General features: G+C 35.3%; 1 protein-coding gene across 2 annotated transcripts in view; it reads left to right on the top strand.

Annotated features, from left to right (window-relative positions):
• Nucleotides 1-24,334, top strand: part of LOC110373008 (protein apterous) — an 85,175-nt gene that overhangs the window by 45,899 nt on the left and 14,942 nt on the right. The window contains exons 3-5 of one of the 2 annotated variants that reach the window (XM_021330092.3): nt 4,965-5,138; nt 5,253-5,509; nt 20,713-20,915. In XM_021330092.3, the coding sequence (XP_021185767.1) occupies nt 4,965-5,138; nt 5,253-5,509; nt 20,713-20,915 (634 nt within the window). The remainder of the gene's footprint in view (nt 1-4,964; nt 5,139-5,252; nt 5,510-20,712; nt 20,916-24,334) is intronic. The other variant, XM_021330093.3, reaches the window with a different exon arrangement.

Here is a 24,334-nt window from a genome sequence, read left to right as displayed (position 1 = left end):
GATGTTTGTAAATGTAAACGTGTATCAAATAAGGGTCGCCCGACTTAGATTGCAGAGGAAATATCGATATATTTTTCGCATCCCTAGTACTAGCTGCCTGTATTACTTACGTTTTTCCTCTACTAGTGCTGCGGCCGCATCGCTTGATGATTCTGAAACTTATGATCCAGTATAACTCACTATGAAAAGACTGCTATTTATGAGTGGCAACTGTTTTTTTTAAATCACTTGTGAACAAGCACGTACAGTTGTAAATTACTTTTATTCGTGAAGTGTTGAAGTACCGCTGTCTTTTAGTAATATTTAGTGAGTTTTACTCATCATTATAAATCGTAGCTACCAGGTCATAAATGATTTTTAGGCAACTTTTTAAAATCCTAGCAATATCTACAAAAAAAAAATCCGATAGATACGATGAAATAAAATATTTTGAGCTGCATTGTTGATATTTTTATTTTAGTTTCAGAATTTTTAACAATTGTGAGCACTGTGCAGTGTCAATACCTGGTTTTAACAGAAGCTTTAAAAATTGGTGGACAATTTCAAATTTCAATTTTCATTTTTTATTCATATTGTCTTGTTTATAATAATTCGTCCTTTTATTTTTGTTTTAAGAAGATTTTTGTTTTTAATACAAGTCTATAGTGCAGGTCTTTGAACAATGGTTTCGCATCTCGGGACGCAAGGGCCGAGGTTCGTAAGACCTGTGTGGTCAAGATACGATCGTTCGTGACTAACACCCACGAACCTTCGATAACTTCATTTCAATGCTGTACAGGGTATGGTCCTAGTTGGGGCGAACATCTTAACACCTAGAATCTATATGACATTGTCACCTTATCAAAATGTGATGTTGGGAAAAAATTGAATGTTTAATGTCGTTTAGCAATTGTTTTTTGCAGTACATTTTTGTCAGTGTTCTATAAGTAGAAATATGGGTTCACTTGTTTTACTTTTTAGTACTAGGTGTGTCAAACGGAACTTAAAAATTGTTCTAAGTTTATCATACATTAAACACGGCTAACCTTTTTGATTAAAACACATAAGTGAAGATTGCAGAAAAGGCCAATTTATTACAAGTTGGTGCAGCTTTTCGTTCGATGTCTGGCTTAATTTTCCCACATCCATTAAAAAAAAACACACGCTTGCTAATAAATTAACGTTTAAGTAACCATGATAGTCCAGTCAAAGTCCTTTGTTCTCCAGTTTTTACACTGATAAAATAAAAAGGAATGCTTCGCCATAATTATAATTCAACAACAGTTAGATTCCTGTCCGCTATCATAGCATACCTACATTCTGCTTAGACGTGGTTTCAAGGTATTTGCACAAAAGAATTAAAATTATCGGGCTTCATGCTTTTAGTTTGCGGGAAATTCCTCAACGTATACCTACTATATTTTTTAATTATTATATGTATAGCAAAAGTGCCTTCTTTTCAACAATTGAATCTATCCATTTCACAAAAGTCTCATTTCTAACACAAATATAATAAAACAAAACACCTGTAAGAGTATTTAAACAACGCACGGAAATACGCAAAAAATATTTTTGAACAGAAATTCTAGTACAAACCAATAGCATTTCATTCGTGAAATTGAACGGGCGCTAAAATAGTTCTAAAATCTAAATTGTTTAAATAAAAATAAATAAAAAACGCCCATAGAGAACTTTGTTCATTCAACTAAACTACGATTCAATAAATTCGAACATTTATTTTATTTGATTTTTATTTATTTTACAAAAAATTGGTTGAATGCTTTATTCAGTTCTCATATCTTGCTACAATCGGCTCATCGTAGTTTTTCATTATTTTCGTAATGTAAAAAAACCGTTTACAAATGAAAATAATATACCATAACCACTGAGCTATTATTTACTTTCAAATAAAATGAAGATTTATAATTGGAACGCATAATATTAACTTACCACGTTTTTCAAGTGAAGTATGAATGGTAGTGAAGTAATATGATAGATGGTGTGTAATAGCATTTGTATTGAAAATCATTAAAGCCTTTGAACCCTTAACATGATTTCAATATAGTAAGTAGGTAGTATTGTAAAATATCCTACTAAGCATGTACTTAACTGAAACAACATAATTCGCTCAACGTATCTTTTTATGAAAAATAATATTTTTCACGATGCGGTACTTGTTCAGTGATACTTTAGATATAAGCCATACTTCAATTAGTGAAAACATTATGTTTTCAAAGAAATTGCAATAATACGAGTGCTCTTGACTGCAGTAAAATATATTAAATCTGTGCTTTTGTTGGAGCTATTGTTTCAAGACGGATGCATTGAAACTGAAATAATGAGCTGTAAGAATTATGGAAAATCTTTTATTGAAATATCTAATTGGATACATGAACTGTAGAAAGGGATTTATTCGAGAGCAGTTGAAGGAGTATGTAAGTTCGTAGGTGCTATTGATTCCAAAGGCATGTACAGAACTAGCCATTAAAAAGGTCATTAACAGAGATTTCTGGCGATAGTCAGTTAAGTATCTAAAAAATTCTAACGTTCTCGCGGCATTTCCTTAACGTCTTATTTAAAGCAGCTAAGAGTACGATCTAGATAGGGAAGGGACCACACGGGGATGTCTCACTCGGGAGGAGAACTCGCTATCTCGGATCTTGAGACCGGCGGATGCATTTAATTATCATTTTAAAACCAAAGGCCTCGCCCGGTCAGCACAGAATGACATTTATTTTTGGACACTGAACTGAGATAAAATGTTTTTATGTTTGGACGAATATCTGTTAGTTTTGAAATGACCCGCTTCTACAATATTGAAACATATTCCATTTAAAGCAAATAAACCAGTCTTTACCGAAACCAATATACCAGAACCAAACAGGGCGAATTGTATAATATTACATACAAAATAATTTCGGCATCATAGAATTAACTTCGGTAACGGTAAACTTTTCTGGTTTGTGGTTTACCAAATACAGGTGTAGCTTCACCAAATTTTCCCGATTCTTAACGAAAAATGTATTAATTGGGGTTTGGATACCTTTCAATTTATGGGTTTAACCGCAGCGAGTTTAGAGAGCTTGGCATGTGGTACTTTAGCTAGTTAGAGTTTATCGAATTATTGGTGGATTATCCTGTTTTTGTTGAATGAGCGTGGGCAAAAGTAGAGCCTCATCCAGTTTGGGGAATGATGAACATAGAAGAAGTTAGACTCATCGAGCTGCATTCATCAATGGTTTGTTGGCCGTGAAACTTTTGCCCAACATACAACTCAGTAAGCTGATGGTAATGATGGACAAACGCAGACTGAACGTAGCATAGGTCAGCACTAACGAGGTGGTCAGACGATCTGGCAAAGGTCGCGGGTAGCCTAGGCACTCGTGGAACATCGAACTTCCAACTTAGTTCGACCGCTAACCAATACTTAGTAGTTTAGTAATAATTCCTTATAATATAAATTACCAATTTTTCTCAGTTTATTACGCAAACACAGGCATACTGATGTCATTTGACGCAATACCCAATTGCTTGATTAATACGTTTTCCCTCTAATTTTGCACGTACTTGCAAATAATTGTGTGGTTAGGTAAAAGGTATTACATTTATAGGTTTGAGTGTATGAAAAATATGATTATTTAATGTTTGGGGTAATACCCGACTTTATAAATATTAGGTACCTTTCAGCAGTAGCAAATGGTTTTATAAAAATAATTTGATCATAAGGTTTTGGTAAATCCAATTCATCTCGATGTTATTATTGCTTTGTTGAATTTATTTCTGCATTAATAAATATGTACACGGAATTATTTTTATTTTGGAATGTCCTGTGTTCATTGTAACATTTCATTATGAGTACATCTAATAAATATTCCATTTATTTCTCTCACAAGAAAAATCAATTTTTTCGCAGACTTCATAAAGTTTTTCTTAAGCATGACTTGTGACTTTATCCTAACCGCCGCGCACACAAACGACCCTGGACAGACAATGAGCGTTCGTGGCAAAAAGCTATAAAACTTTAATATTTAATTAGCACTCTGATAACAACAATTAATTGCTGGCTTGTGATTTGACACGAGTTTGTATTAGTTTATAATTAAAATACCTTTAAGTTTTATTTTATGAAAAAAATGTTTCTGCATCGTCGGTGGTGTATTTACTAATATTCTCATGTAAAGCTTTGATTCAGGTGTATTCATATCAAGCTTCAGTGCCTAAGTCTACTCAATAGACTAATTCAATATCACGTTAAGGTAGAATTCCGTGGATAGCGGCTACGACAGCCGCGCGCGGCTTACGACAGTCGTCGGCCGCGCGCGACAATAGTCAACCTATGAAAATGTATGGCACCGTTGCCGAGGTCCGCGACAGTCGCGCGCGGCCGACGAATTTCGTAAGCCGCGCGCGGCCGTATGCATCTCAACATGGTCTAGCGCTTAGTAACATCTATATAATTTTAGTAAAACCAGAATTGAATTGTTTTTTATTTAGTCGGCAAAACTTCCTTTTGTTTTCATTACAATACAAATGCTTTTGAATCAGTATACCTTCATCATTTCTACTTTTTAAAAATAGGGTCGGTAATATTGGTAATCTATTTTCATAATACAGCCACAGCAATACGTCATCCTCTTCTTCTTCAAGGATATCAATTAGCACTTCGACTAGAGGAAACGGACGAACAAAATCTACTAATTTCAACACAATGCCGCGCGCGGCTTACGAAATTCGTCGGCCGCGCGCGACTGTCGCTTACCTCGGCAGCGGCGCCATACATTTTCATAGGATGACTATTGTTGCGCGCGGCCGACGACTGTCGTAAGCCGCGCGCGGCTGCGTAAGCCGCGACCCACGGAATTCTACCTTTACCGCAAAACTGTTAACTATTTGAAGCGAAATTCCATCATATTAACAAAAGCTCAGCGACAACTAAAATTGAACTTTATAGAGCCTTGCCTAAAGATGAATTTCTCTTGTTGCAGGTTATATGGATCGAAACGCTGCGCTCGCTGCAACACGCCAATCTCGGCTTCCGAGCTGGTGATGCGAGCTCGGGACCTGGTGTTCCATGTGCATTGCTTCTCATGTGCTTTGTGCAGCACGCCCCTTAATAAGGGGGATACTTTCGGCATTAGAGACTCGGCAGTATACTGCAGGTTAGTATGGAACTCTATGTCGAAATATTACCAGTAATGTTTTGAGAATTTCAGTTATAATTACAGCTGCAATAATTTCCATAAGCAGAAACTAAAAGCTATTTCTCTTCACAGGCTGCATTATGAAACTATGCCGGAGTACGGTCCTCACATGGCTGTGCCGGGGCCCCCACAAATGTGCCCCGTGCCGTACGCGGGCCCTGCCCCTGGGCCTCATTATCCCCCATACCCCTCCCCGGAGTTCGCTCGGGTAGACAATGATGTTCCTAAAGGGCCGTTCTTCAACGGCTCTGCAGCGCCCCCACCTCGACAGAAAGGACGCCCGCGAAAAAAGAAGCCAAAAGACCAAGAAATCATGGCTGCCAACCTTGGTGAGTTCCAACACAATGCGCCAAGCGAATTCAAACAGCGAACTTATAAACATTGAATAATTTTGAATCGTCATCGCATGTTGCCATCGTGTCGGCTTTACACCGAACATCGGCCCTCGTTTCGCCGACAAAACGCTAACAATTTTATTAACACATTAAAGTCAAAACCGCACTTACCATCGCCAGATTATTGGAGCGACTTCCCGTGTGTTTGTTTTTTTAAATTTATTTTTCTCGTGATACAAGAACCTGTCTTTATCTGGCCAGTTCGGTCGAGCGACGGGAACTGTTACTTAAATTTGAAATTAGTACGATGCGTGCACGCCGAGAGAGCGCATAAAGAAACATTAAGTTTACGGTAATACTTCATAATACAGGGAATAATCGTTACGGTTATTATGTTTACGTGCAGAAGATAGGGAAACGGATGCTTTTTTATTTGCACAGATAACGTCGCTTAGTTCGAGATGCATATTTAAAATTCGATAATATCTTGTTTCATCAAAAATATCCGGATTAATACCTACACTTTATACCGCCTTTAATCCTAAATATTTTTAATAAACACGATCTTAAAATTGTAACGAGTCTAATGACCTACAAAATATTCAGATTCTCTTCACACTACTGCTCTTCAATAGAGTAGTTGGAACCGATTATAATTATGAAGTGCTTCAAACAGTAACCGTAAGAGTTTTTGCTTTCATTACGAAGGTACTTGCAGTTATTAATTATAGGCCATAAAAATTACCTATTTATACGCCTGACTGGCTTCTATGTGGTAATATTATCGTTACGAACTATTTGATATGCGGCGTACGCACGCCTGCGGTAGTCTTTGATTAAAGAAATCAAGACAACTTAATAAGTCATTGTATTGGATATTATTATGTTGTTTGTAATAAGAAATACTGCTTTTCATGAGTTGATTAAGTTAGTAAATATATCATTTTGTTACAGAACATACAATAATTATTATTGTTAATAGAAATATTTATAGATAGCTTTTTATCCACAATATTACTAGTATTTTAATTAATACTTATGAAACTTGTTAGTATTAGAGTAATTGAATAAGACTTCAACAGAAGTGCTAATTTAGTAAACTTAATCGTCTGTTAAGATTAATTACATTTAACGATCATTATTATTAAAAGTTTATTAAATGCGCCAAGAAATTAACTACAAACACGCTCTGATAATTTTTATTCAATAAAGTATTCAATGTCATAGTTAATTATAAAATATATTAAAACTAGTTTTTTAATAAATTAAATTATCTTTCTACAATGATCATACTTTATCATGATATAAAAAATATTACACAGGCTATCAAAAAGGTGCAATACGTAAAACAAATGAAGTCTGTCACTAAAAATAAAAAACAAAACACAAGCGAAACCGTACTCGTGGAAATGTATGCCAATTTCGTTTGTTGGTGTTCTAAAATCTCGCCTAATGGTCTAAAATAGCTTCGGAACCCGTTTCTCACGTGCGTTAGCGCAGTTTGCGTGTTCGCTCTTCATCATACTCCCGCCATTTCAATGAACTCGGCCCTCAGGATTCGCGAGTACCGTCTTCCAGAAATTCAAGGAGTTTTAGGTATAAGGAGTTTGCTAAGTCGGGAGTCGTGGTTCGGGATTAGATCTGTGGTAGTGCTTAGTAAGATGTCTTGATGGGAATTAGTAAATTGATTTCGGTCCTAAGATGCACGAGAGTTACGAACTTTAGTTTAATCTATTATACAGATACAAAATTATAGGTTGTATTACCGGTAATTTTATTTTTTTGGCGGATTATCTCCTATTGAACAGTGAGCTTAAACAAATAAGACGCGTAAACAAAACAAAAGACCGCATCTTATAGAAAGGTTTAACAACCCACATAATTTACGATCACAGTACATTCAACTTTCAGAATCCTTGCGTCATTCACACATTTTGACGTAATACGCATCAACCTCATGATTTACATATACAACCTTTATGATGTTTTTTGCGAACATCTTGCAAAAAGTAGACTAGATATAGTACGAAGGTTTTTTCTCACAGTTTGTCGGAAAAAGAGGTGGGTTAGCGTGATTTTACGGTGTTAACCTCGAACGGGTAACTTGATTTTATAACTTGGTCACAAGCATTGTCATGCAGAAGAAAGGAGAAGTTTTTCGGTGTATTGTTACCATTGAGCGATGTGGGAAATTCGGTGCGCTTACATTATTATTTATAATTTAATTTCCTCTTATTAAAGTGGTGGGTGTAAGTTATAGTTATTTGTGTTATGATTTAATGTTGATGGTTATGTTACTGTTTATTTATAGCTGGGTTTTAACAATGACCGATTACAAGGCTGTCTGTTTCTTATTAAGAGGTCTTTGAAGCATGACTGAAAATAAGTAAGCGACATTTTTAGTAAAAAATCACCTGTTAAGTTATTTAAACTCATCCAAAAATTACCTTAAAATATAAAATACATACGGCACCGATAATTGGCAATCTTGGAGATAAAATTCAAGATCACTTTTCAACTTTACGTCTCTACAGTTGAAAAATAAAACTTGGTAACTCGGCAGGGCAATTATATTTTTTACTGAAATATATCTGTCATAGGGTGCCACCCTACGTAACGGTACACCGAAATTCGAGGTTCGATTCCCGGTTTATGTACACACATTAATCTTAGTGTCGGATGGGGGTGGGCACGTAATTTTTTGTTATGAATTTGTCGCTTATTATTATGTTAATATAGTGGTGGCGTATTGTTACAATTATGTAGAGGGGCTTTCATATAAAAGATTTATTTCATGGTGTTTGAACTTTGATAGTTTCATTGTTTGTTCATGTGTAAAAGATTAGCTACTGTAGAACATACACATTTGTCATAAAAATCTTGCTGTTTATTTAGAGTTTTAATAATTATGATTTGTCTATTAGTTTAACTGCCATAAAGACGTTATAATGTTTTTGGTGAATTAGACTGATTAACGTGGGTAAAAATAAGAAGTGAAATATAATGACAAATGAGTATCGCGGCAATTTGTTCAAAAGGCCTTATTATTCTGTCATTATACTTGATGCCATTTAATTAGCAATGAAAACAAGCGAGTGTACGTCGGAGTACGCCCACTGACTACTCTTATTATCCCCTTCAGGCTACACAAAAGACACGTCAAATGAAGCTAACATCATTAATAACATAATCCAATGTAATATTTATAAGACAAACCCATCTAAAGTATAACAGTAACAATGGATTGCACAAAAATAAACTATCACTAGACTTGAAACTGTAAACATCCCCGTTTTAAAAACAAGCTCTACTATAAACAATTCTGTAGCTGGATCGTAATTGGCTCATGACCTACATATAAGAAAATAATTGGCAGCTACTATAATTCATTGCCTTTTAAAATATCATTGAACATGTGCAAAATACCGATGTAGCGTCGTCCCCGAACCGCATCGTTCGAAAAAAGTCGCCTCAAAAAAGGCCGCACGATCCCGACTTTTAATATACGTTTTTTAGTTTTCTCTTCACGTATATGGTTCACAATTTGCCTAATAGGAGCTGGCCGGCACCTGTCCGTTCTAGATTAAGCGATTACCGCTTACAATGCTGCCGTACGGAGACACCAATAAATTATATGACACTGTATTGGATATTTTAAATACTTATAGTCCGACTTTAGTAAAGCCTCTTTTTGCTGCGTCCGGCCATTTTCCACAGTCGGTGGAGTTTTTGCGACCAGTTTTGAAGTAGTCGGGCGGCCGTATCAATTATATGGGAACGTGGGTTTGCGTAAGATGGTGAAAGGCGGAGTCGGCGAGCGGTGCTGCTACTCCTCACATGGGCGGATTACTCAAAATTACTGGCAGGAATGTTTCGACATGGTTCGCCTTTGAGGCCAGATAAGGAACAATGAAAATTGTGGCGTATTGCAACGTGACATCAGTAATCTTTATACAGCAAACCCACTTATCTACATATAGGTACTCACCTCTTGGGAATTATCCTATACTTTCTGTACAATACTTATGATGTTTACTCCATAAAATATTCTTGCATGATACATACCTATAATAATTACGGTATAAAATGAGTATGTTTCATATAAACGTAGAGCTTTTTTCAGATAAAGCCAACTTGCACTGTGTTATCTTCCGTTCGAAAAAGTATCAGTTACTTACTTACAATTTTATTTTATTTTAATATTTTATTTCATGAAAATTGTATTTCTTACAATTCGATTCCTGTGAAAAATACTTCAATGAGTGCGGTAAAACCGAAAACACTTTACAATATACTAAAGAATATTTTTCGTAATTTTTCTCCATTTATTGCTACAGAGTATTTATGTGTTTTTCATGTATATTTTTCCTTAGATATGAAAATCGATATGATACTTCTAGCGAAACTTAATTGCAAATGTACAAATCGAGAAACGCGCCAAAATATTGACACGCCAAAGACAATTAGCACCACCAACCACCAAATAAGGTGACAAAAACAAATGACTGACCATTAGTGACCATCCCTCCTGCCATTCATAGTTCTAAATTCAACAATAAACCAATTAAAAGTTCCATCGTTATTCCGAAAACTTAAGACGTTTACTATAAACAATTCTTACACATTATCGTTTGATCGCCGTAGCTTCTCGGCGGAGGCGAGTGTTATCGGATCGTGGTGAAGGCGCCCAGAGTGAACGAGAATAGGGACGCGGACTGGCCACGTACGCAGTGATGGCTTAGAATGTTGGTACTTGGAATGTTGGTGTATTGGGCCAATATTGGTAACAGTCCTGTGGTATATTGGACATATAATATTTTATGTTTAGTTTGAGAACTTAGTCTTTACACTGTTGGTCACTTTTTCGCCGTTATTAATTAAACATAAGTAGGTACAAGATTCCAAATAATTGACGTTGTAAGCTTCAATCTATTTCTATTAAAAATTATTGATGTCATAACCATATCGTAAGTTTGTTTACCATCTAAAATGCTAGACAATTTTATGAAATGTTAAAATAATAAAGTGGTAGATCGGCTTAAGAGCGAAGGAGGCGACTAAACGCGACACACCCACGCGAACATGTGGTATCAATGATCTATGTGCCGAACACCCGCAAGAAACTAACATGAATAACTTTGTAGCATTCGTTTCTTAGGCTACGTACTCACTAGGCGTATTGAACTACGTAGAAGCACATTTTTAAGGCGCCAGCGAAGCCAACACCGCGGATTTCAGTCAGTAAGCATGTGGACTGTAGCTTCTGATCTATCGCTCGCTGCTCCCAATATTGTTGTTCTGATTACTAGATATAGGAATTTCATATTACTTGTATGGAGTTAATGTCAAACTTATATATCTAGTAAGTTGAACAATGGATATATAGAATATTGGAAGCGGCTTTTAGTGACAATGCTTTGTCTCTTTGTAGATAGTCGGTTTGAATAAATGAGTTCTTGTAGGCACTAAATTGGTTACGTTTCCATAGAGGGCTGCTTTATCAGATAGGTATCTGGTAACAAATTCTACGGAAAAATAACACAAAAATGCAGTAGAAAATAGTATCTGAAAACAGGAATCTTTGTACTCACACAAGAAATGTAGGTACGCAATTTGAACAATAGAGTTCTTGTAGGCACTTAATTGGTTACGTTTCTACAGTGTGTTGCTTTGACCTATCTGGTAACAAATTCTACAGAAAAATAACACAAAAATGCAGTACAAAATATTCTCTGAAAACAAGAATCTTTGTACTCACACAAGAAATGTAGGTACGCAATCTGAACAAATGAGTTCTTGTAGACAGTAAATTGGTTACCTTTCTACAGTGGGTTGCTTTGACCTATCTGGTTACAAATTCTACGGAAAAATAACACAAAAATGCAGTAGAAAATAGTCTCTGAAAACAAGAATCTTTCACATAAGAAAATGACAGGGGAATATTGTAGAGGAAAATTCTAGAAAAGCAATCAGTTTTTCGGTTACAGTACAATTTTCAATTCTTTGAATACGGTCTTTGGATAACTTCATCTCAAAAATAACGGGAATTGGGCATAAAGGTCAGTATGTACTAGGTATATGTAGGTGTACTTCTGTTGAAGATGTCTTTCAAAGTCAAAGTCAAAGGCTATTACGAAACGTCACACTATTTACACGGTTCCAAAAACCACAGTATACAAAGGGATAATCCTTATCATGCTAAATCAGGCTCGTCATTGGCTACTATATATCCTATTTACTATATAATATACCGGCAAATATATCTAATTCAGAGATGAATCTTTAAAAAACAAAATAAAGCATGGAACCGCTGGCTTTCATTCCCTGAGAAACTTCCACTTAGAAGTCGGGACTGCTATTGTATTGAAATGATTCACCCTTTTAGCCTTTCAATTCGTAACATGAACTGGTTTAATATATACCAAACCAGTTTAAGTATCATATACTGTGTGTATTTATATAGATATGCTACTTATATAGAAATAATGTAAGTAGCATATCCTAGTAACAAATCAAAATATAGATGATAGTGTCATCTATATTTGCTACTAACATTATTTCTATATATCGTTTTCTGTGAAATCTTACAATCAATATTTATTACAATCAATATTTTTACTTAGAGATTGTGAAACTGAACAGTACGGTAACACTTCTACCGATTTTTATTCTTGAAAGACTTTGTACATAAAAAAAGACATTCTGCGCAACCTGTACTGCGCAGTCCAATGTATTTAGCAATTTCCTTTTTTCCCAGCCAACTGAGTTACGCAGATACTGTACATTAGTGTACATAATACTAAATAAATATTTTAAGCACTAGTATTTAAAACGGCACCCTTGCATCAATAATAGGTATCCAAAAATTCAGGTCTTTCAGCAACCAAAAGACGGCTTCCCAAAAACAGATAAATATGTATAAAGCAATTTATTTAACAGCCCACCAAAAACGGACTTCGTAGATAAATATGTCATATAATTACGGTTACCTTCCCTAAATATCTTCGAGAGTAGTGATAATAAATAAAGCGTTAACTGCGACTGTTAAAAAAAACACGTTTCCTACTTCAGTAACGGGAGCGAAGTAATAGGGACCCATCTGCTTGGTTTCCTGCGGTGTTACCTTTTAGAGATCCTTTGGGCTTTGGTAACGTTGAAAAGTATAGGTAACGTTAGTAACAAGTCTCAATATGTTGGTTGTTGAGGTTTGCCAGTTTGGATAGAGAAAGATTAATTACAATTTTTAATTTGAATGCTTAACAATAGTACAGTGACTCAATTACTACAGGTAGAAAATTCGCATTTCTGAATGTAGTGTTTCTTTTGTTCTGGTAGGAGTCTTATTTTTTATTCGGCTACGGAACCTCTACATTCGAATGGAACTCGTATGTGTTTCTCACCCAACCGCGGCTGAGCCCAAAAGGTGGGTAATGTTTTTTAGTCTTTTGTCTTAACTTTTCTACCGAGTGCACCGTGTTATACCGCCATAAATTTTGTATAGCGTCCCTTCCGTGATTTATTTCCCGCCAAAATATGTGACATTTCTTATTTTTTTCTTTTAAGTATCGGACATTTCGAGTAGCGTCCACGATCAGTGATAGGGTGGGCGCGTTCCTGTACCGCCGGTAGTTGCTTCGGGAAACTTTTTACATTTTTTATTATTCGAAACAAAACGGATTTTGGTGGTGTTTCTTTTTTTTAATCGTGACCGAAGACAGCCTCGTATCGTCTGTTTGGTCGATTTCCATTTTAGAAAAGGAAAAGTTGATCGCAGTTGTTATGGCTCCTGTAGATATTGCCTGTGTTTATATATCTGTATACAATGACGGATTTGTTGTTTTGTGTCGGTTGGAGAAAAGGATTTGTTTTTCAATTTTGTGGATTGTCTTTTGTAATCATTAGGTAGTATTACCTCTAATTATTGTTTCAAAATTATTACTTTAAAATTACATACAAAGATTTGAAAAAGTTTTACAGTTTAGTTGAACGTAACTCTGTAAAATAGTATTGTTTTTTAATAACAAATAGAAAATTGTACACTGCAAGGTATGTGTTGTAATGTAAAAATGATTAAAATTCATAAATAATATGCTGTGGCTGTTCTTGAATGGATACAATAAAACATATTTTTATCGCACATTTGAACAAATTATAATAAGGCTGGAGCATGTTTTGTATCCTGAGGCCTAGGTACTTTATAATATTGTGCTTAGTTGGAGGAATTGTGAGGCAGTAACAATCCAAATATTTACATTCAATTAAGATTACCTATTGTAGTTCTGAAAACTACAAGTTCGAGTTAGTTGCGTTTCAGATTTTCGGTATAAAGTGTGAGCTTTTTATTATATTATTGTAATAAAACGTTGGAACGGCTATTGTATTTTAACAATTCGCAGTTGTGCGGCACGGGAATGGATATATTATAATAAATATCATGTTTCAACGCCAACCTGACATGTTACTAGCCTTCTGTCCTACGAAATTCCCATTAAACTATGTTTTTCTTTCAACTCCAGATCAGCATGAATCCAATTTTATTGTTCAAAAGCGGATTTATATCGTTGAAACATTATAATGTTTTATAACAATTTATATTTACATTCGGAACGTACGAAGTTTTATTTTAAACTTCACGCTAATATTGTGTTTAAAGCCGTTCACCTATTTCAATTTCTTGGATGGATGCAACGGCCATGTTAAATGTGCAAACTGCAAAATATTATAATTCGGTTTTAACCGATTATAATCGGTTAGAACGATTTATTTATATTTGTTTACGATAATCGATTGAGGTAAATATAAATAAATTTGTTATTTGATTTAACGCGTATTGTGGGTAAAGTTTATGAATATTCAACTTTTGTTTATCTTAACGGGTGTATGGTTTCGGTACATAGTTGTTCATGTCAAACATAGTTCGCTGTTCATTGATTGTTTTACAGGAAATGGCAATCGTGGGAATGGAAGTCTTAGAGCAGTGGATGTTACAGCAAAAATATCCTTTGTTTACAGATTAAAATTTGCTCTTTGCTATTAACTAATAAAACGCACAGTATTAGCAAGTAACTATAGTAGATACTAGTGGAGTAATCACCAAAACCACTATCAAAAACCAAATAAAAATTGAAATTGTAAGAATGAATTGAATGCTCGAAGCCTCGCCGCTACCTCAGTCGACGTAAGTGAAGAGAGGCTAAAACCTTTCATCTTGGAGTATACGTCACTGGCCTAATGTGATATCCGTGTACATTTTGTACCACCGCTATCTCTCTCGGGACATCTGTATCGGTGGCAAGACCAACATTATTGAATCAGTAATTTATTGCCGGGACAAGGGGACGAATTAAGAAATTTTCGGTATAAAACTAAGATGTTAGGACTCTTTTTGTTTGCTTTACAGATTAATGGGAGTTATTAAGGTTTTTTGGACATTTCTATTATGAGAAAATTTTATATGTCTTCGTTGCTAAAATCGCTTTGTGGGTGGGATTTTTTGCTATAGAGGAGAATGAAATTGCAATTTGTAATCGCAGTTATCAATCACGGAGATTATTAACAGTGTTGTAAACTAAACAGTTGAAACCTTAAACATAAACAATGAATATTATCTTCTGGAAGCGTATAAAATGTTCACACGTGTGCGTAATCACCAGCTCAAATCGTATATAATATTATTCATAAAATATTTTTAGCATCTAACTGTGAATAATTTTAACTGCAAATGTGAAATAGAATACACCTACTACATCTTACACGTGCCTTGAAACTCATTCACTAATTATTATTCTGAAGTAAAAAAATGTGAACGGTTAAATTTTATTGAAAGCCAAATAATCGCGGAAACGCAATTCTTGAAATATTTTATTTCACGGTGTAACTCATAAAACGGTCAGTTAATAGCACCTCCATAATTTAATAATCTATCTTTTATTTATATAAAAAATACACATAAATCAGAAGTTTAAGTACATTTGTTATAGTTTCATTCATAAGGATTGCGTAATTTTATTGCCGTGTAAAAAAACACCGTGCATATTTTTTTGTTTTATCACGTCGCGGTCACTCACTTATTTTTTCCTCTATTTTCATTTTATTAAAACAATTTTATTTGTTAATTTATGCCAACATATAAAAATACATTCGTGGATACATTAAAAGCAATGTGCTCATAAAATTTTTGTTTAACCCGTAGGGTGCCATGTTCTATAGTGAAGCGATGATTTTTTGTCGATGAAATTTTATTATTACGCTGTATAAAACTTTACGATAAAATTAAGTCATAAAATAATTGATGATTTACAAAGTAGCCATTCTTTTGTATCGTTCGCTAATTAGTTTTATGCGTGCTGTTTTTATTTGTTTTACAAGTTAAACAACCCATTTCACTTCTTGTTTTTTTTTTGCCTTCTTCTGATGTGAATTATTAAAAGTCACTCTTCCTAAAAAATAACTGTTGACGTAGATTTGGCTAGTCCATTGTTTAATTGGTAAAAAAACAATATGATACAAAATTAATTGAATCAAAAGAAATGAAAAACAAACAACATCATAACATTTCTAAACCGCTCTCCTCACTAACTCATAAACATTTTAATATTTCGTCGTGGTATCAATGTACGTTTGATATCTATCGTTTCAATATAACTCCAACGTTTTAAGTACTAATAACATGAGGCTTGCTCTGTTGCATGATATAGTGTCTCCGGTAGCACCCCCCGTGGCCATGTTATGCGATACGACACATAATGCCGACGAATTTAATAATTTTACATTTTTAATCGTGTCGACGACTCGAAAAAATCTTTAAGTGAGCAAGATTCCTATCTACGTATAGACTTTCTCGATGTATGCCCGACTGTTAAGGTTTTGGGGTCTGTTATGCAAGATTTTTTAGTCAGTTACGTTAGTTAGTATTTTGCAAAACGTTTACCTGTGACAGGATGTCATCAGTTTGAGAATGTACGCGTGCTGATACTTATCTCTAGTTTAATTTAGTTTACTAAAGTCGTTCCTTTCTATTTATTTTTCATAAAAAATCTGACGAAATATTAGACTTCTGGCAATGTGTTGAAAATGTTTATAAAAGTATAAAATGATTTGTTTAAAGATTCTCCCACAAATTCAAAATACCGGTACTAAACAAACTTGAAAAAAAAAAAAACAATAAAGATGAATTACTTTTATAGTCCACTGCTTAATATGCGACTTGATTATTACTGAGTAGAATTAATAAAACAATGATTCTGTCATAAAGAAACATACCTATTACCATTACTACGGCGGTCAACCACTTCGGCGTTTCGTTTTTGCTATTACAAAAAAAATGTGGCCACCGGACGAAGTGTTATCGTTAAGGAAATCTCATTTTTTTCTTTTCGGCGTTAAAAACATGAATGGTACGTACGATTTATGATATCACAATTCTTTTTATAACCCACCCGGTGTTTTTTTTTCTTAGTTTTTTTTTCGGACCACGCGTTATCTTCACAATTTTGTGTCTCAATCTATTAATAACGTCTTCTTTTAAGACGCGACGTTTTGTGTCGATGTTTATCGATAGTTGACGTGTCAGATGGTACATCACTAGATTCGTTTTGTGATTGGTCAGATTTATGTGTCGAGATCGTTATTGTTTTAATTCGTGCGTGAATTTGTGTTTTCGCTACAGTTATTGCAGTGGTAGTGAATTATAAGAAATGTAGTTCTTTTATTATTTTGGGGTTCTAATCGAGCATTTTGTGTACAATTACTTATTTTAAAACAAGAAGTTATGAGTGGTGGGTGAAAAACCCATCATTATTTACACAATTGTAAACCCGATACGTTGTTGTTCATGTTCAAGCTTGACACGCCACTCTATGGCTTTGAAAGACGCCGACTACATGGCGCGAGGAAAAAATCTGTTTACTTTAGAAATAGGAGAAGTTGTAGCGGAGGGTTAATGTCAATGGCATAACGCCCACATTAAGAATCAGCTTTGTCTAGATATCTACGTCACATTACTTCGGTCGAGAAAGCTCGCTTTATTTATCTCATCCCGACGTCTAAGATGCTACGTATAGATTTTTGTTCTTAAATTATAATGCCGTTTCCCTAACATCTGAAGACGTAAAAAAATCGCATGTCTCACTTTCTGTTTGCGGAGACCGTATCATCAACTTGGAGCACGAACGCCTCAGGCAGCATTGTGCCAACCGGCGTACTTTGACCTCCCCTGCTTCCCTTACTAACCTATTTTATTGGTAAAGGGGGGTGTTGACATAGTTTTTAAGGGGTCTTAGTGTATTGGTGGCAGTTATCAGTAGTTGCGAAGTAAATCATGTCGAACAAACACAGGACGGGCGTCAACGCTGCGCATCGCACGATCAGTGTGAATTGTGTGTTTTTATGTTCGCGCTTCTTACGCGCCATTACCAATAATTTCAATACTGCTATGGGAAAGAAATAAAATTTTCTAGGCGGTCAATGTTATTTTAATCAAACTGTCATTCCATTCTCTTCAGTATTTTTTCCCTCCAAGAGAAATTAATATATTAAGTTATTATAACGGAGTTACCTTACATGATAACATTAGGTATTTTTAACCCAGCTATAACAGTTTTGATGCTAAAGAAACAAACATTCTCCACAGTGCGTTCGAAAACGCGGTTCGTTTTACGTATCGGTTGCGGCCATTATATCGCGCCAACGCAACGGGCCTCCGCATAATTACTTACACGCTAATTGTTCGGACTTCGGAACGCACACTTGCGACTAAAAAACAAATAAATTGTCAATTTTGAATTTGGAATAGGTACTAAAGCTCGAATCTTATTCGTTATTTGAATGTAAATGACGGTTGGTAGCCATGTTTCCTGGAGCGGTTTCTTTACTGGTGATTACTGTCAGAGGGTTGCCATGTGAAATATTATATTTCAATCATTGAAACGCTTTTTAAAGTTTCAGAATGTTAATGTTCGTGATATTTAAAAATATTCCAGAAGAGAAAGTTGGCAGTAGGCTGCTGAATTAATTAAAACATTATTTTCTGTTTTATTCGGATGATTTTAAATAAATAGTTCTTGTAGTGTATTACCTCAATTCTCCTCAACGAATCAAAATCGTTCAATAGCCTAGACTCGAGCATCTAAAATAGTGTAGGCAGACAATAAAAGCTTGTCACAGGATGTCATAAAAATAATAAGCAATTCTATTAAGACTGGTCTATTGTGAGATCGCCTCCACTATCCGCTAGACCAGATTCACTACAAACATCGTTACGCAATTGTTCTAGTGTTAGCCACATTCTTGACTAATTGCCACTTGTCACTTCAGTATCAAACATCACGAAACAAATGCATATCAATCAACGATGCTGAAATTCCCGCACTAGTGTAACTCGCACTTCGATTAGGATTATCGAATCAACCTGCCCTGTTAGTTCCCAAATTATTCGGTATCAATCGCGGCGATTTCCCGAACGATTCGCCAAAATGCAGCTTGGATTATTCGAAAATTGCGACATTCATAATAGTCCCGCTAATACTGGTTTGCAGCCGCTGTCCGATACCCTTAACCGCAAATCTCAAAGCGTTTCTGTAAACATCGCAGTAAGTTTCGGTTTATTTATTAGCAGCATTTATCGGTCGTTAAAACGAAGTCGCGGCACCGTGCCGGCTCCGTCACGGGGACGTCATGGTTCGTATTGTAACGGAAAACAATGCGGCGTGCGTGTTACGATCGATTTATGACCGTAGGCCTGCCATGCGTGCGGATTTTGTGCGGACTCGTTTCCAAGCTGGACTCGAAGGACTGCGCGAATTCCAATTCCAAATTTGAAATGTCGGAGTTTCCGAATTCAACGAAATTTAGATATTCTTTGATTCTATGTAGGTACAAAGGTCCAATTAAAAATAGAATATTTTCTAGACTACACGTTCCATATTTCATAGTAAGCCAATTTTGACTTCTGATCAAATAGATATTCGCAGATACAAATTCAAAACAAACATTCCAGCAGTAATTGAACATACGCGTATTCGTTTGATATCCAATCAAAAATAAAAATGGAGCAAATCTCACTAAAATTAAGCCTGAATGAAAAGGATCAAAGGGATTTTTGGAACGAGTAGGACGAGATTTATTTCAGTTTTCTGGAAATTGAGATGGCGATCGTCCGGGCTTCGCGCACTGCGTGGTAGACTAGCGAACGATACGCTAATGATTGGCGATTCTTTGCTTTTTACGTCCACTGTTTGATTTTCACCGCTGCCAGCACAACTCGGAATGTTTTCAACGGCACATTTTGTTCTATTTGCCCATTCTCTCCCATTAGCCAGATTATTACCTGCACTTTTAAGTAGTCATTGTATTTCTATGGTCGTATTTCAAAACTCTAATATAATTACGTCAGTTGCGGTAGCCAGTTAATTTGTCGGTAGCGGTGATACGTTATATTTAATTACGCTCCCATATTGGGTCAGAAATTAACTGTTCAAAATAAGGAAAAAGTTTATCAAACCTTAAAGGAATATTCGGGTCTTGCTCTATTAATAACTAGATATGCTTATAAATTCTTCAAACACATTGGAATATAGGATTTTACAATAGTTGTCATTCAACGTTTTTATAAGACCGGATTCCGTGAATAACGCGTAAACAATCGTAAAATAAGCCTATGAAAATGTAAACATTTTATATATATTTTACATACAATTATCTTTATAGCCGTTTACGACCGTAATACAGACAATAACAATTAACATAATTAAATATAAACATGTCAATATTGGCATTATCATGCAATGTGCAGATATAAAACAAATTACGATAATTTGGTAAATTGATAGTCGTCAATCGGGTTTTTCTGCTATAGGTACTTAAGTAGATGCAATTTTGTGCGAATTGTGCGATGCGAATGTGACTTTAATGTTGTTGATAATTGTTTGTTGTATAAAACTGTTGTGATTAGCTACGAACTGTTAATGCTAATAATTGTGACGTACTAACATTATCCTGGTCCGGTTAACGGTCTTTTTCAAATGTTGTAGACGTAAAACAATGTTGTAAATACCAATTTGAAAGTGTCATATCTAATTACGCGGAAAAGATTCCCCATTTTTTTTTCTATTCCATTCTATTTTAAAATCTCCCCCCACCAAATAATGGAAGTACAAAAAGTCCAGCATTGAGCAGTGTAACTGTCGTTGCCCAATCAGATCTGAACCCTGAGTATCTGGAGATGGGGTTCCGCGGCGGAGCTGGGCTGGGCTCCTCGTCGCGCACCAAGCGCATGCGAACCAGCTTCAAGCACCACCAGCTGCGCACCATGAAGTCCTACTTCGCAATCAACCACAACCCTGACGCCAAGGATCTGAAGCAACTCAGCCAGAAGACTGGACTCCCTAAAAGGGTGCTTCAGGTAATATGACGTTTTTATTCTGGTCTTGTTTTGCGTGGACGACTGTACCTTTTGATTATGATGTACCCAGTGTAATATGTAGGATACCAGTTAGACTAAAGGTCTGTATTGGATTTCTTTATGCCTTTTGAGACATTTGAGTTGACAGATAAAATTCAGCTTTTAGTAAAATAGAACATAAACAATCTAGTTAATTAAAACAAACAATTAAAGACTCGTATTTTTGTGAAAACGCACGATGTAAAAACTAAATCGAAGATAAAAATAGTTCATTAATTATTTTTTTCTAAAAAGAATTCAGCGTTGGACGTGAAGCCGATAGTATCGAATAATATACTATCGATTTTACGTTCGATACATAACAAATCGAGAGGTGTTATTTCACGCGTAGGAAGCCGCCTCATTAGCATACTGATCAAGACGTTAGGAATATGCTTGACTATGATAATTACAACCAATATTACTGATAAGATACGTGCCTCTTGGAATTTTCAATTATTGCCTTACTGACCTCGGGAGAAGCTTTCTCAAAAACTATGCAAATGAACGCCGTCAACGTATCGACGTACGTAATCTTTATTTATAATTCCTTTAATAACATTAATATCACTCAAACCACCGCAAAATGGGCTTCTGTGTTTAAATTAAATCAATTATAACTATAATTATTTAAATAAGGTGCAGACATAAAAAAGCTTTTATGAATTTTATTATTATCAATCAATGTAGGTCCGTACGCAATGTTAAGTTGTCATTAGTCTCAAATGTTAAGCTTTAATGATTCGTTTATTAAAATTAACTACTTAAACTACACTAAAACCAACGGACGAGACCGTTGGTTTTAGTGTAGTTTAAGTAGTGCGTAGTGCTATAGGCGTGAATAACATTACGATTTTGGGATTAATCAACATATTTTAATGAAATTATACTTCGCTATGTATGGTAGAGCGTTATAAAAGTCGTTGATTTCAAAATGCATTTATGAGCCGAAATGTCTTTGGGAAATATTCAAAAAACTCCATTTAGACCTCGTTAAAGCCATCGACGGAGTGAAAAAGTAATTTTCAAAAGTTTAATTGACACACAAAAATGATGTTATCTCAGTAAAGCGTCAGATGGCCGGGGCGAGTAGCATGTGAAGGTGCTAGTATGTGAGTTACAATGCAGTGACTAAACCAGAACTCAAGTGTGTCAAACGCATAAAATAAGTCTTAAACAAACCGGTAGTTGAAAGCTAATGCGAATTTAATGTAGCCCCGATACCGCGTCGCTTTGCACACTATCGACTTTATCAACATTTTGCATTGCGAATGTTTTATAAAGTACAATTTTATTTATTCGTTTTTATCGTCCGCTTTTTTATCATCACTCGTTTTGACGGCTGACGAGTGGTATAACCGAGTTGTTTTAATTTATAAAATGATAAAGTTGCAGGAACGTTTCTCAAATTTAAAATAAGTCACTACTCGTATTTTCTAATCTACATGTTTTATTTTTCAGTTGAAGGGAAGGTAATGTTATCAATTTTTTTGCTTCCCGACAGGAGGTTGTAAGCTTTGATTATATATATGTCTAGATGGAGTGTCACCATACAATCCCAACAAAGAAGCAGAGACAAAATTGTTATGCATGTGTGCGTGTAGATGTCATTTTACACTGCGCGTTGACATAAATAATGATACCAGCTTCTACGATTCTCCCATAAATAATGAAAAAAAAAAATAGACTAATTAAATAAGTTTGTATACATAGTGTTATTCGGTTTAACTATAACTTTATAGAAAATTGAACCTTGCTTGGCACTGCTCCTTTTGTAATTCTTCGTCGCCCTATCTTGTCGACAGTACTCATGTCCTTGCTGTGGAAGTGATCGGAACACACTACGGTATTTTTTGCTGGTGTCCACATCGCATCTCCGCGGCTTTTTTTAATGCGGTCTGACTCCTAACAATAGGATTACTTGGAATTCTAAAAAAAAATATGTTACGTCGATGACCATAATTTACTAATCAAATAATAGTAGATAATATTTTGGAGAATCAGAAAATGTCTATCCGAGCAATAAAAATAGAAATTATGCCTATTAATTTTTTCCGCAGTGCTTAAAAAAATATCCTTTATACATAACATAAACACGTGAAGTTGGGAAAATGAAAAACAGAAACTGGCAACACTGATACAATATGGCGTGATTTAATAAACATAATTACAAAAAACAAATATTTATTTTCTGGGTCAGTTACCGATGATAGGTGATGTTATTGGCACTTTTTAGCCTTCTTTTATAATTCCGGCAGACTTTAATTGCACATTTCGTCATTTTACCTCTGTTATTTGTATTTTAGTTAGCGCGCGTAATACGTTTTGACAGTTAAGCGGCACGATCTGTTCTGATTGACAGGAAAGCTAATGTCGATGAACAGTACATTGACATTTTTTTCCACGCTTGCGCGCACTCGACGCTACATCTAGACATATATATAATCAAAGGTTGTAAGGTAAGTAGAGGAAAAATCTTTCGGAATATGATGGCCGTGATTGACCACATGACGAGATGTCAACATGATTGGTTTCACAGAAATTGCGTGTTGCAAGCTTAAAATTGCACTTCTCGTAATGGTAATTGTGGCGTTATTATTGACCGCCATAATCAGTGCCGGCAGGTAACTGAGGAATTTTGTGAAATCGAACTTCAAACTAGTGTACGAAAGTGAAAGGTACGGAGATGTCGATAAAATTATCAAAAGTGTAATTTTTGCCATTGATTTTCGAACAAATTCTGACTCATTCTTCGAAAAAAAAAATCATTTTTTATACATTAATAAACATGCTGGAAATTATTAGGAGCATGAAAAATATAAACAGCCTGTATTGTTCCCACTGAATTTCTTCAGTTTATATCAACGGTTTGCTCGATACAAAATAATTACCTTTGCTAAGAGAGTGGAGTGGAGTTGCCATTCTGATAAAAGCTGCAAACATTGAGTGCATGAATGAGATAGGTAGAGCAAAATAAATACAAGTAGCCAATATTTATTTGAGCTGTCGCGAGAAAAATACACGCATTACGTAGTAGACAGTTTAACTTCGGTGTTCACGAATGAGGAAAGATGCAAGTTTCTTTATTCACATGGTGCAAGGTACACGCTAACTGTGGAGCCTGCCGCCTTCTTTGAACTTAGATTATAAGTAGAAACGCACACATCGGCGCGTCTTCGCATTTAACACACTATATTGTATTTAATTTGTTAACTAAATGCGGCACTTTAATGTAGGGCTCGGCAAAGCGCTACCCTTTGTTCTTGAAATTACTCGAAAAATTTCTTGAGTAACACGTGCGCTTGTGACGTCATAGGCTAACAATTGAACATCAAATTCGGTTCGTATGTGTTTGTAGAAATATTGTTTGGTTTGTGGTG

Source organism: Helicoverpa armigera, chromosome 1, assembly GCF_030705265.1.
Source record: "Helicoverpa armigera isolate CAAS_96S chromosome 1, ASM3070526v1, whole genome shotgun sequence".
Lineage (NCBI taxonomy): Eukaryota > Metazoa > Arthropoda > Insecta > Lepidoptera > Noctuidae > Helicoverpa > Helicoverpa armigera.
The sequence above is the reverse complement of the archived record's forward strand: the minus strand, read 5'-3'. Positions and strand labels throughout refer to the sequence as shown.